The sequence below is a fragment of the Carcharhinus amblyrhynchos genome, chromosome 12 (genome assembly GCF_965287045.1).
Source record: "Carcharhinus amblyrhynchos chromosome 12, sCarAmb.v2.hapA, whole genome shotgun sequence".
Lineage (NCBI taxonomy): Eukaryota > Metazoa > Chordata > Chondrichthyes > Carcharhiniformes > Carcharhinidae > Carcharhinus > Carcharhinus amblyrhynchos.
The window spans coordinates 86,694,117-86,707,944 of record NC_137335.1 but is presented as its reverse complement, the minus strand read 5'-3'; the positions used below and the strand labels follow the sequence as shown (position 1 = coordinate 86,707,944).

General features: G+C 44.4%; 1 protein-coding gene across 7 annotated transcripts in view; it reads right to left on the bottom strand.

The window, feature by feature from the left end:
- Positions 1 to 13,828, bottom strand: part of LOC145351190 (butyrophilin-like protein 1) — a 52,182-nt gene that overhangs the window by 16,447 nt on the left and 21,907 nt on the right. The window contains exons 1-3 of one of the 7 annotated variants that reach the window (XM_080200874.1): positions 11,852 to 12,430; positions 3,282 to 3,440; positions 251 to 324 (exon numbers count right to left, since the gene is read on the bottom strand). In XM_080200874.1, the coding sequence (XP_080057000.1) occupies positions 251 to 320 (70 nt within the window). In that variant the 5' untranslated portion in view covers positions 321 to 324; positions 3,282 to 3,440; positions 11,852 to 12,430. Of the gene's footprint in view, positions 1 to 250; positions 325 to 3,281; positions 3,441 to 11,080; positions 11,813 to 11,851; positions 12,431 to 13,828 lie in introns of those variants that run through there. The other 6 variants (XM_080200873.1, XM_080200872.1, XM_080200875.1 and 3 more) reach the window with 6 other exon arrangements.

Below are 13,828 nucleotides of genomic sequence, written 5' to 3'. Positions count from 1 at the left end.
CATTGGTGGGAGCACGCAAACCTCTCACCAACCCGTCTACACAACCCTTCAAACACCACCTGCCCAGCAGCTGGCAGAGTCCACATATGGCACATTGGATTGATCAGCTTTCTCCCAACCAACCAATCAGGGTTGAGGCAAATAATCCTCGATTCTGAGGGATCGCCTAAGAGACAGATGGTGAGACAGTGCTGGTGGAAGAGGGGCTCCTGAATGACAGAGTGACAGACAGATGGAGCCACACACTCACCAGCTGTGAAGCCCTGAGCAGCAGCCAGCATTATGAAGAAATGAGCGAGGGAAATGAAGAGACGACTCATTCTGCTGTAAGAGATGAAAAGTTATCAAAACAATGGAAAATATTTCTTCAGAGTCACCATGACAGCAGCACGCATCACTAGTATTACTACTCCATCTGCAACAGAAATGGCAGTGAGTTCAGTTCTCCATTTAAGCAACAGAAGAGATCTCAAACAGAGGACAGTAAGAATCATTCCTATCAAATCGAGGACCAAGGGACAAATACTGAAGGAACAAAGTCCAAAGAGCAATGGATAAGTGTCATAAACAAAACTATTCACTTTTAAATATCATTTTTGCTCCCTCACCCTGTGTGCTCTTGTCACTTCCGTTCTTGTTAACAGTCCCCTGCCACTCCGGTTCAGGAGGTGCCATCTTCTCAGGGTAACTAGGGATGGGCAATAAATGTCAGTGACATCATCACCCTCAGAATGATTAAATCAATTGTGTTCTCTTAGCTGACTCACAAGTCAGTCCGGGGGATAGAATCACAGTGGCAAACAATACCCGTGTCTGCTCATAGTCGACAGGATGTTTGGAATAGTCTGTATAGTAGCTCAAGGCAGTCAGTAAGTCATTGCCTCCTCATGTCATCAGCAATTTAACACACAAGGACTGTCTCTATGATATAAACAGTTTATACTTCCAGAAGGCATTTGGCAAGAGGGCTCTGTCCCAGGGTTCACCAGATAAAGACTCATGGTCTCGCTGGAATGGGGAGAATACACTTGTTTACTGTAACTTAGTCACTCCCACACACCAGTGGTCACCCTAAGACCAAATGTTCAAGCTGACCAGCAGCTGACCTTGTTCAGGAGCACGTGCCCTGGACTAATTAAACTACGTGAAAAGGTTCCACAGAAACAATAAACTCAGGAACAAATCAGACACAAGTAAACCACGAATGCCAGAAAAAAACTCATGAATCAGCAGACATGTCACAGCAGAGTATTTCAGATCTACCATGTGAGACAGCGTGTGGAGTAGCATGAGTGATTGCTTTTCTGCATACGTGTGCACACAAGTGAGTGAGTGTGAATGCGTGAGTGTGAGTGAGAGAGAACGCACATGCATTGGGTACAGAGAATGAGCGAGAGTCTGACATTATCTGTCAATGATTCATAATGCCAGTCAAAGATCAGATGCACCAGAGGTTCCAATGTGTTCATTCTTTGCAGGAGGTGCTCAGATACAGGATGAAAAATGAATACAGTGTGGTCCAACAACGAAACAGGGAACGTGGTAACTTCCCTGGGCCACAGGCTGCATAGCAACAGACTTACTGAGACAGGAGCGAACTATTCAACCCTTTGATTCAATTCCATTATTCTGTTCGATTATATCTGAACAGTATCCATATTAGAACATAGAATATAGAACACTACAGCACAAACAGGCCCTTCAGCCCACAAGTTGCGCCGATCACATCTATACCTACGAAGCCATAGAACTATCTGTAACTCCCAATGCCATTAAATCCCACATACTCATCCAGAAGTCTTTTAAAAGACCCCAGTGAGTTCGCCTCTACCACCACCAATGGCAGCCGATTCCACTCACTCACCACCCTCTGAGTGAAAAACTTTCCCCTAACATCTCCTCTGTACTTGCTTCCCAGCACCTTAAACCTGTGTCCTCTCGTAGCGACCATTTCAGCCCTGGGAAATAGCCTCCGAGAATTCACCCTATCTATTCCTCTCAACATTTTATACACCTCTATCAGGTCACCTCTCAACCTTCGTCTCCCCAGGGGGAAGAGACCTAGCTCCCTCAACCTATCTTCATAAGGCATGCCTCCCAATCCAGGCAACATCCTTGTAAATCTCCTCTGCACCCTCTCAATAGCTTCCACATCCTTCCTGTAGTGAGGTGACCAGAACTGCGCACAGTCCTCCAAGTGGGGTCCGACAAGGGTCCTATAAAGTTGCAGCAATACCTCCCGACTCCTAAACTCAATCCCTCAATTAATGAAGGCCAGTACACCATATGCCTTCTTGACCACATCCTCCACCTGCAAGGCCGATTTAGGAGTCCTACGGACACGGACCCCAAGATCCTACTGCTCTTCAACCCAGCTAAGACTCCTACCCTTGATATTGTACTCCTGCATCCTGTTGGTCCTGCCAAAATGGACCACTACACATTTATCCACGTTGAAGTCCATCTGCCACTTCTCTGCCCAGTCTTGCATCCTATCTATGTCTCACTGCAACTTCTGACATCCCTCCAGACGGTCCACAACACCACCAACCTTCGTATCGTCGGCGAACTTACTAACCCATCCCTCCACTTCCTCATCCAGGTCATTTATGAAAATGACAAACAGCAAGGGTCCTAGAACAGATCCCTGGGGCACTCCACTGGTGACCGACCTCCATGCAGAAGAAGACCCATCCACAACCACTCTCTGCCTTCCGCAGGCAAGCCAGTTCTGGATCCACATGCCCTCTCACCTTCTCAAGAAGTCTTGCATGGGGGACCTTATCAAACGCCTTGCTGAAGTCCATGTAAACCACATCCACCGCTCTTCCTTCGTCAATGTGTTCAGTCACATTTTCAAAGAACTCAACTAGGCTCGTAAGGCACGACCTGCCTTTGACAAAGCCGTGCTGACTATTCCTGATCATTCTAAACTTCTCTAAATGCTCATAAATCTTGTCCCTCAGAATCCTCTCCATCAACTTACCAACCACTGAGGTCAGACTCACCAGTCAGTAATTTCCCGGGCTATCCCTGTTCCCTTTCTTGAAAATCGGAACCACATCCGCAATCCTCCATTCCTCCGGAACCTCTCCTGCCTCCATCGACGATGCAAAGATCATCGCCAGGGGCTCTGCAACCACTTCCCTCACCTCCCACAGTAACCTGGGGTACATCCCATCCGGTCCCGGCAACTTACCTATCTTGATAGAATTTAAAAGTTCCAACACATTTTAAAAGTTCCAACACATCTTACACCTATCTAACAGAAACACACTGACCTCAGTTTCAGAATATTCAATTGACTTCCAGTGTCTACAGCTGCTCAGCAGAGAGTTTGTCAGGCTCCTATCGCTATTTGTGTGAAGATGTGTTCCCCCACATCACCCTCAAATGGCCTCACTCTAATTTTAACATTATTGACAAATGGAATTTGAATGCTGAGCACAATAGAAACATGACAGAGTAAACTAAAAATGTAAAAAACAGTCTCCAATGGTGTAGTAAACATCTAACTGTGTGTAGACAAGGCAATAGGATTCTCAAATAACTGGGGGAGGTAGTTTTTTTTAAAACTCATTTGTGGGACACGGACATTGCTGGCTGGTCAGCATTTATTGCCCATCCTTAGTTGCCCTAAGGATGGGCAATAGATGGTGGTGAGCTGCCTTCTTGAATCGCTGCAGTCCATGTTCTGTGGGTTGATCCACAATGCGAAGGAATGGTGATATACTTCCAAGTCAGGATGGTGAGTGGCTTGGAGGGGAACTTGCAGGCGATGATGTTCCCGTTTATCTGCTGCCTTTGTCCTTCTAGTTGGAATGGATTTGGAAGGTGCTGTCTAAGGATCTTGGGTGAATTGCTGCAGTGTATTTTGCAGATAGTGTACACTGCTGGTACAGAACGTCAGTGGTGGAGAGATTGAATTTTGTAGATGTGGTGTCAATCAAGCGGGGCTGCTTTGTCCTGGATTGTGTCAAGCTTCTTGCATGTTGTTGGAGCTGCACCCCTCCAGGCAGGTCGGGAGTATTCCAACACATTCCTGGCTTGTGCCTTGTAAATGATGGATAGGCTCTGGGGAGTCAGGAGGTGAGTTACTCGCCGCAATATTCCCAGCCTCTGACCTGCTCTTGTAGCCACTGTGTTTATGTGGTGAGCCCAGTTGAGTTTTGGTCAATGGTAACCCCAAGGATGTAGATAGTAGAGGATTCAGTGATGGTTACGCCATTGAATGTCAAGGGGCAGTGGTTAGAGTGTCTCTTGATCATTGCCTGGCATTTGTGTGGCATGAATGTCACTTGCCACTCGTCAGCCCAAGATTGGATGTTGTCCAGATCTTGTTGCATTTGAACATGGTGTGGTAGAAATGTCACTGGACAAGTCACCCAGAAACCCACACTGATGCTGTTGGGACAAGGGTTCAAATCCCTTCAGCGTGTAACAAAAATCAAGCATAAAAACACCCCACGAAGAGCACTGACAAAAACAGAACCCTGCAACTCTGTTTGCAAGGTACAAAAACTGACTGCACCATTAATGATATTCACAAGAGAAAGGACTTCACATTTCAAAACAAAAGTTCTAATTACCAATGAAATCAAACCAAAAGAAAAAGGAAATTCTTATCGAATTGTAGCACAGGACTTTGGCTTGCACTCATCAGAATACCTACGTAAGGGAAAATTCACAATTTATACTGCACGTGAAGAAAATGCTGATTGGGTGGCAAGTGGATGCTGATTGATGGAGAATGCCCCAGTTGATGGTGACTGATAGATAACTGTCAAACATTGTTTGAAATGTAAACTAGACAGCTTGACCCTGATTGATCAAGGATTTGCCCTTGAGAATGAATCAGCAAATGGTTGTCACTTCTTTTGGTTAGCTGAAACTGACGCAATGTGTGTAAATGTTGTTTCTGTCTACAAAAAACAGGGCCCCTGTGTATTAACATATGCAGCCTCCAGTACATGCAGATGTGCCACACTATGATCCCAACTTACAATGTAAGATTGTCAAGTCAGGCTTGCAGTGTGCATTTCAAATGTTTTAATTAAACCTGCCTTCATCACACTGTCAGAAATGAATTCTAAGCTTGCCGTGTGAACAAGGCTTCTTTCTCATATCACTTTTGCTCCTTCTGTCAATTATTTGAAGTCTGTGTCCTCTCATTCTTCATCCTTTCACAAGTGGGAACAGTTTCTCCCTGTCTATTCTGTTCAGGCCCCTCATGATTTTGAACATCTCTATCAAATTTCCTCTCAACCAAGGAGAACAGTCCCAACCTCCCCAATTTCCCCAATCTCCCCATGAGAACTGAAGGTTCTCATGCCTAGAACCATTCTTCTAAACCTCTTCTGCATCCTCTGTAATGCATTCACATCCTTCTTAAAATATAACACCTAGGTCTAGATGCGATACTCCAAATGATACCAAACTATTGACTTAGTTCGACAAAACCTCCTTGCTCTTATAATACACGTCCCTATTAGTAAAACCTAAGATTCTGTATGCCTTCTTAAGTATGCTCGAAACCTGTCCTGCCACCTTCGATGACTTCTGCATATAGACACTGGGCCCCCTACTCCTGCACCCCATTTAGAGTTGTATCTTTTATTTCACATAATCTGTGTTCTTACTACAAAACAATCACTTCACATTTCTCCACATTGAACTTCATTGACCACCTATCCAGCTACTTCAAATTGTCCCTGCCCAGTTGAAAATTTCCTCCTCACAGTTTACAAGCTTCCAAATTTTGGTTCACCTGCAAATTTTGAAATTGGGTCTGCTATCCCAATGTCCAGATAGTTGATATACAAGGAAAAGCATGGGCACCAATGCTGACCCATGGGGAATTCCAATACAAACCTTTTACCAATTTGAAAAGCATCCATTAACCACTGTGCTCTGTTTCTTGTTATGCAGCCAGTTTTGTATCTGTTTTGGTACTGTCCCTTTTACCCCATGAGCTATCATTTTGCTCAGAGGTCTGTTGTGTGGCACTGTACCAAATGCCTCTTGTTAGTCCATGTACACCACATGAACAACATATATTGCCCTCAACAACCCTCTCTTACCTCTTCAAAAAACATAAGAACATAAGAACATAAGAAATAGGAGCAGGAGTAGGCCATCTAGCCCTTCGAGCCTGCCCCGCCATTCAATAAGATCATGGCTGATCTGTCGCGTCTCAGTTCCACATTCCTGCCCTCTCCCCATAACCCTTAATCCCCTCGCTTATCAAAAACCTATCAACCCGCGTCTTAAAAATATTTAGCGAGGTAGCCTCCACCACTTCAACGGGCAGAGAATTCCAGAGATTCACCACCCTTTGAGTGAAGAAGTTCCTCCTCGACTCCGTTCTAAACCGCCCCCCTTTATCTTGAGGCTGTGCCCCCTAGTCCTACTGTCCTTTCTGAGTGGGAAGAGTCTCTCCACCTCTGTCCTATCCATCCCATTCATCACGCTAGCAAATTAGTCGAATATGATTTTCCCTTTAGAAATCCATGCTGATTTTTCTGTGGCTACTAATTTTGTCCCAAACTATTGTTTCTACAGGTTTCTCCACAACTGAATTTAAACCAACTGGACCGAAATTCCTTGGCTTTTTTGAAGAAGGATATGACTTCTCCAATCTTCTGGCACCATCGAGTCTAAAACAAGACTAAGAAATTCTGGCGAGTGAATCTGCAGTTTGCATTCTGATTTCCCTTGATATCTCATCTGGTGCTGGGGCCTTATCAACTCCAAGTGCACAGCCTACCCAATACTTCCTCTTTATCTGTTGTAAACCCTTCTAATGTCTGAATTATTTCCTCATTTGTTCAGTTAATCCTTCAACTATGCCCCTGCCTCCAGGTTTAAATCCACCTTCTGAACCCTAATCAGCCCTCGAATCATAGAATTCCTACAGTGCAGAAGGAGGCCATTCAGCCTGTCAAGTCTGCACCAAATACAATCCCATCCAGGATCTATTCCCGTAACCCCATATATTTACCCTGTCAATCCCTCTGATACTAGGGTCAATTTAGCATGGCCACTCAACCTAACCCACGCATCTTTGGACTGTGGGAGAAAACCAGAGCACCTGGAAGAAACCCACGCAGACACAGGGAGAACGTGCAGACTCTGCACAGGCAGTGACCCAAGTTCAGAACTGAACCCGGGTCCCTGGCTCCTGGCACTGTGAGGCAGCAATGCTAACCACCATGCCACAGTGCTGCACTATTCCTCCTTTTACCATTTTTTAATGATCTATATGCCTAAAGACGACTCTGTTATTCCCTTTCATGTTGGCTGCTATCTCTTTTCATAATTCACGCTCTGCATCTCTTATCTGCTTTCTCATCTCCCCACTGAACCTTTTAAATTCAACCTGGTTCTGAATTGGATTTTTTTTAATCTGACACTTGTCACAAACACACTCTTTCTTCTTTATCTTAATTCCCATCTCCTTTTTCATCCAACTATGCTGGATTTGTTTACCCTATCTTTTCCTTTTGAGGGAATATATTTTGACTGAGACATTCCTTCTTTGAAGGTAGCCTCTAATCAGCTATTGTTTCTCCTGCTAATTTTTAGCTCCAGTTTATTTGGTCCTGATCTATTCTTACCCCTTTGAAATTGACTTCCCCCCAGTTAATTATTCGTGCTTTACATTTCCATTCACCTTTTCCGTAGTTAGCCTAAACATTATGTTACAATGATCACTATTCTCTAAGTGCTCCCCAATATCATTTAAAGTACTTGGCCTACCTCATTCCTAATAGCCAGCTCTAGCAGCGCCTCCTTTCACACTAGACTGGAAACACATTGCTGAACAACATTTCCTGAATACACTAGGAACTCTTGTTCTCCTCAGTCTTTTACACCACGACTAAAGAAAATTCTCAATTTTAACTACAATTTTTGTGCCTTTCTGCAATTTCCTTCTACATTTCCTCCACATCCTTCCCATTTGTTGGTGGCCTATTGACGACACCAAGCATTGTAACTGCACCTTTTTTGTGCCTTAGCTCTAGCTAGATTGATTCTGTTCTTGGACCCTTTGGGACATCCTCTTTCTCCAGCACTGCAATGTTCATCACAGAGTCTTAGTGGATTACAGCATGGAAACAGGTCCTTTGGCCCAACTTGTCCACGCCGCTTTTTTTCAATCCACTAAACTAGTCCCACTTGCCCACGTTTGGCCCATGTCCCTTTGTGTCTATCTTACCCATGTAACTATCTAAATGCTTTTTAAAAGGCAAAATTGAACCCGCTTCTACTACTATTACCTCTGGCAGCTTGTACCAGACACTCACCACTGTGTGAAAAAATTGCCCCTCTGGACACTTTTGTATCTTTCTCCTCTCACCAGGTCTCTGTTAAAGCCACATCATATTTCCACATGGCAGTCTGTGTCTGTAACTCACTGATCTTAGTTACCACACTCTTCACATACGTGCACATTAACCCTGATTTTGTTTCTTTCTTCTTACTCTGACCTAGTTTAATAGCTTAATACTTTCTATTTCAGTGCTGTCTGTCTCTCCACGTATTTTGTGCACCCTGATATTCCGCTCTGATACTACGTACAGGTTCCACAAGCCTGTCAAATCCGTTTAAACCCTCCCCAATGACACTAACAACACTCAATCTCCAGTCTACTTTGTGCAACCCACCCACCTTTAAAGTCTCCATCTCTACCAGAGCCAGCTACATTGTCCCAAAAATCTAAAGCCCATCCCCTTGCACCATCTATCAACACATTCTTTCTTTTTTAATGCCCATCCCAAGTTGCCCAAGGACAGTTGAGAGTCCACCACATTGCTGTGGCTCTGGAGTCACGTGTAGGCCAGGCCAGGTAAGGATGACAGATTTCCTTCTCTGAAGGACATTAGTGAACCAGATGGGTTCTTCTGACAATCGACAATGGTTTCACGGTCATTAGTGGATTCTTAATTCCAGATTTTTTTTATTGAATTCAAATTCCACCATCTGCTGCCCTGGGATTCGAACCTGGGTCCCCAGAAACTAAGTTTCTGGATGAATAGACTTGCGATAATACCACTAGGCCATCACCATGCCATTTTTCAAATGGCTTTTTCCTCCTATTTCTACAATCATGTGTGTCTGGCACTGGGAGTAACTTGGAGATTATGATTTTTCAGGTCTGTCTCAATTGCTAATTTCCTACCTAGCTCCCTAAATCCTGACTTCAGGACCACATCCCCCTTTCCATCCACGTCACTGGTACCAATATGGACCACAACTGCTGGCTGTTCACTCTCTCCCTCCTCAGAATGCATGGCAGAGGCTCAATGATGTCCTTGACTCTGACAGCAGGGAGGCAACGCACAATCCTGCATTCATATCTGTACCTGCACTAAGGTCTATTTTCCATAACTGTCAATCATCCATCACTATCGCTCTTCCTAATTTTCTTGTACCAACCTGTATAGTTGAGCCTCTTGTGAACTCATGGACGTAGATCTAGCAACAGTCCTCAGATATGCCATCAATCTTTTCAGTATTCAGAACTAGATACTGGTTGAAGAATGGGATGCACTTGCCACCATCACTGAGCTCCTGACCTCATTACAGCCTTGGTTCAAACATGGACAAAAGAGCTGAATTCCAGAGGTGAGTTGAGAGTGACTGCCCTTGACATCAAGGCAGCATTTGACTGAATGTGGCATCAAGGAGCCCTGGTGAAACTGGAGTCAATAGGAATCAGGGGAGCTGTTTGGAGTCATACCTGGCACAAAGGAAGTTGGTTGCGGTGGTTGGAAGCCAATGTCTCAGCTCCAGGATACGTCTGCAGGAGTTCCTCAGGGGAGTGTCCTCAGTCCGACCATCTTCAGCTGCTTCATCAATGACTGTCCCTCCATCTTAAGGTCAGAAGTGGGGATGTTTGCTGACGACTGCACAATGTTCAGCATCGTTCAGAACTCCACAGATAGTGAAGCAAATGCAGCAAGACCCGGACAATGTTCAGGCTCAGGCTGATAAGTGGCAAATAAGATTCATGCCAGACAAATGCCAGGGAATGACCTCCTCCAACAAGAGAGAGTCCAATGATCTTCCCTTGACATTCCATAGTATTACCATTGTGAAGTTCCCCCACTATCAACATCCTGTACATTACCACTAAGAAGAAACTGAACTGGACAAAGCACATAAATATTGTGGCTATAAGGATTCTGCAGTGAGTAACTCACCCCCTGACTCCCCAAAATCTGTCCACCATCTAGAAGACACAAGTAAGGAGTGTAATGGAGTACTATCCACTTGCTTGGATGGCGGCATGGTGGCACAGTGGTTAGCACTGCTGCCTCTCAGCGCCAAGAGCCCAGATTCAATTCCCGAATTGGGTCACCATCTGTGTGGAGTTTGCACGTTCTCCCTGTGTCCGCACAGGTTTCCTGCGGGTGCTTCGGTTTCCTCCCACACTCTGAAAAATGTGCTGGTTAGGTGGATTGGCCCAGCTAAATTCTCCCTCAGTGCATCTGAACAGGCGCTGGAATGTGGTGACTGGGGGATTTTCACAGTAACTTCACTGCAGTGTTAATGTAAGCCCACTTGTGACTAATAAATAAACTTTAAACTTTGAGCACAGTTCCAACAACACTGAAGAAGCTCGACACCGCCCAGGACAAAGCTGGCTGCTTGACTGGTCCTTCATTTACCAATTTTATTATCGATCCTTGCATTACTGACGAACAGTTGCAGCAGTGTGCACCATCTACAGGATGTGCTGCAACAACTCACCTTCGAAAGCACTTGCCAAACCCACAACTTCCACCCACCTAGATCCAGAAGGTCAAGGGCATCAAATGATTGAGAACACCACCACCTGCACATTCCCCTCCAAGTCAACTCCCTCCCCAACAGCACTATGGGTCAACCTACACCACATAGACAGCAGTGATTCAAGAATGCGCATACTTTCACCTTCTCAAGAGCAATTAAGAATCAGAAATTAAATTGCTAGCCTAGCCTGCGATGCCCACATCCTGTGAAAGAATAAACACTCTCTGTCTCCTGCATTATCTGTTTCTTTTTGACTGTCTGGTGGTCATCCTTTCTCTCTCACCCTGCATAATCTTAAGTTGTGGGGTGACTACATCTAGAAACGTGTATCGACAACTTCCTGGATGTTCTGCAGTGGTGCCAGTTGCTGTTCCAGTTCCAAACCCAGAGCTCAGGTTGCTGCAGGTGATGATACGCCTTGCACGAAGGTTATCCAGGACACGGGAGCTATCCTGGAGGTCCCACATAGCACAGGATGTACACTCTCATGGTTAGACCAGCCTGCCATTCCTCTGTTAGTTAATAAAGTTGCCGCTACTAACAAACGTTACTACTGTGAATGAATCTTTAACAATATTTAAGAAATGATAATTACAAGGGGGCACAAGTTCAAGGAAGGGGGAAAAGGTTCAGTGGAGATACGTGAGGGAGATTATTTTTTACATAGGTGGAGGTACTTGGAATGCACTGCCAAATCAGGTGATTCAGGCAGTTACATTAGTCACAATTAAGACTTATTTTGATAAGCATATGAACAAAAGGGGAATAGAGGGATATAAATGATATAAATGGATGAGGTAAACGTGATGGGCGTAGGCTTGGAGATCCAAAGGGCCTGTTCCTGTGCTGTACTGTTCTTTGCTCTTTTGTAATGCTAATAAACCTTACTGTTAATAAACGTTACCAATTCTAATTAACTTTACTAATTCTTACAATTCCTACTAATACTGAACACACCTTATTATGAGTAACAAGCCTTACTTTTTAATAAAAATCAGACATAGCAAAATATTCCATAGTTCAAATGGGAACTACTCACCAGCTAAACACTTACCTGCTTTCCTGTGATGTCACACCTGGATTTTCCTTTCCGAATCCAGGTTCTGATTCCGAATCCCACTATTCCTGCTGCTCGGACTCAGCTCCTGCCTTCCCTCTCTGTGCTGCTAATAGCTCCTTTGCTCTTGCTGCTTCTTGTCATTCAGACTGCGCTCTCTCCTTCCCTCTCTGTATAGATTGTATCGCTGCTGTTCTCACTGTTTCTCACCGCTCGGGCTGAGTCTCTGCCTTCGTTCTGTGCAATTGTATGAAGACTGTTACAAAGAGAGCCCCGCAGCCATACAACTCACCACTTCAAAGAAAAGAAACAAATGCCAGCACTGCCAGTGATGCCACATTCCGGGAATGAACTGGAGAAAAAAAAACATTTCTCCTTTTTACCCACTTAGAATATTCCAAACTGCTGAAATGCGGCAGAGGAATAGCCTAATTTACAAGTCGCCAGAACAAAGTACAGATTTCAGACAGAAACCATTTGGACATTAAGGCAAACTGCAAAACAATCTCACTCCGCAAAAGAAACTCTCAGGCATTCGTTCCAACTAACTGGACTTGGACCATCACAAGATAAAACCACAAGTCATTGCACAATCACTGTCACATTCTTAATCGCAGATTGAAGTGTTTTATACCCACCAACAAAACAACCTATTCAGAGCAAAGTCATACATTCAGTTCTAAGAGATTAATTCATAAACCTTTTATACCTCACATGACAGGTCAGCAAATTTTTTAAATGCTAAAGCATTCTTCCAAAAACAACTCATTATTTTTTGCACTGGGAGGTCTTGTGCAACAGTGGGTCATGTCCCTACCTCAGGGCCAGGAGCTCTGGACTCAAGTTCCATGCCAGGATTTGTTGGCCAGGGAAAAATGATGTCCCCTGTGTGATTCAACAGGCTGCTAATCAGCCCAGGAATCTGTTCACCACCTCCCCACTATTCCCTACAGGAGAAATATGTGTGTGTGTGTGTGTGTGTGTGTATATACGTACGTGCAGTTACACAATTAAAATCATTGCACTACTAGGATGGTAAAAGGTGAATGCAGTAGACCTTGAGTTTTTGTTGAGCACTTCCGGAGTTCCCAGAACACACGCACATACACACACAAACAGCGCACGCGCACCCACACACACGCGCGCGCAAGGACAACACATGCAAACACGACACAAACACAACATACACTCACCTTTCAAAAAACTGAGCGAAATAGAAACTTGGTTCACTAGAGATAGAAAGGATTACAATGATTTATAATGATAAAGGCACCATAACAATGTAAGTTGCTGCACAAGAAGCCCTGTTGTAACCTCACATAAAATTAAATAAAAAATACAATGCAGAGGCAGTCAAAGAGTCATCGCAACACAGGAGGGGGCCATTCACTCCACTGAATCCATGCTAGCTCTCTGTAGAGTAATCCAATCAGTCCCATTGCTCACTCCATCTCTATCATCCTGCAAATTTATTGCAACTCAGCGATCTTCCTAAAGGGGAGTTCTCTGCTCACTTCTCCGCACCTCAGTTTTGTGCTTCCCTCTTCAGTCGTTCATAGACACCTCCCATTTTAAATTTCAAGTGATCTAACATTCTCTATCACCTGCTTGGTTTACAGCCCTTTACCCTGGGAGCATCGCCAAGTCACTCACCATCCTGACTTCAAAATATGCCACCATTCCTTCACTGTGGCTGGGTCAAAATCCTGGAATTCCCTCCCTAACAGCACTGCGGGTGGGCACCAGATGGAATGCAACGGTTCAGGAAGACACTTCAACACCTTCACAACAGCAATTAGGGATAGACAATAAAAATGCTGGTTAGCCAGCAACACCCATATCCCATAAAACGAAGACAAAAACAATCTTCCTTCAATCGCCTCCAGTAAGTTTGTATGTGGCCAACTTTTTTTTGATTTGATTTACTATTGTCACATGTATTAGCATACAATGAAGAGTATTGTTTCTTGCGTG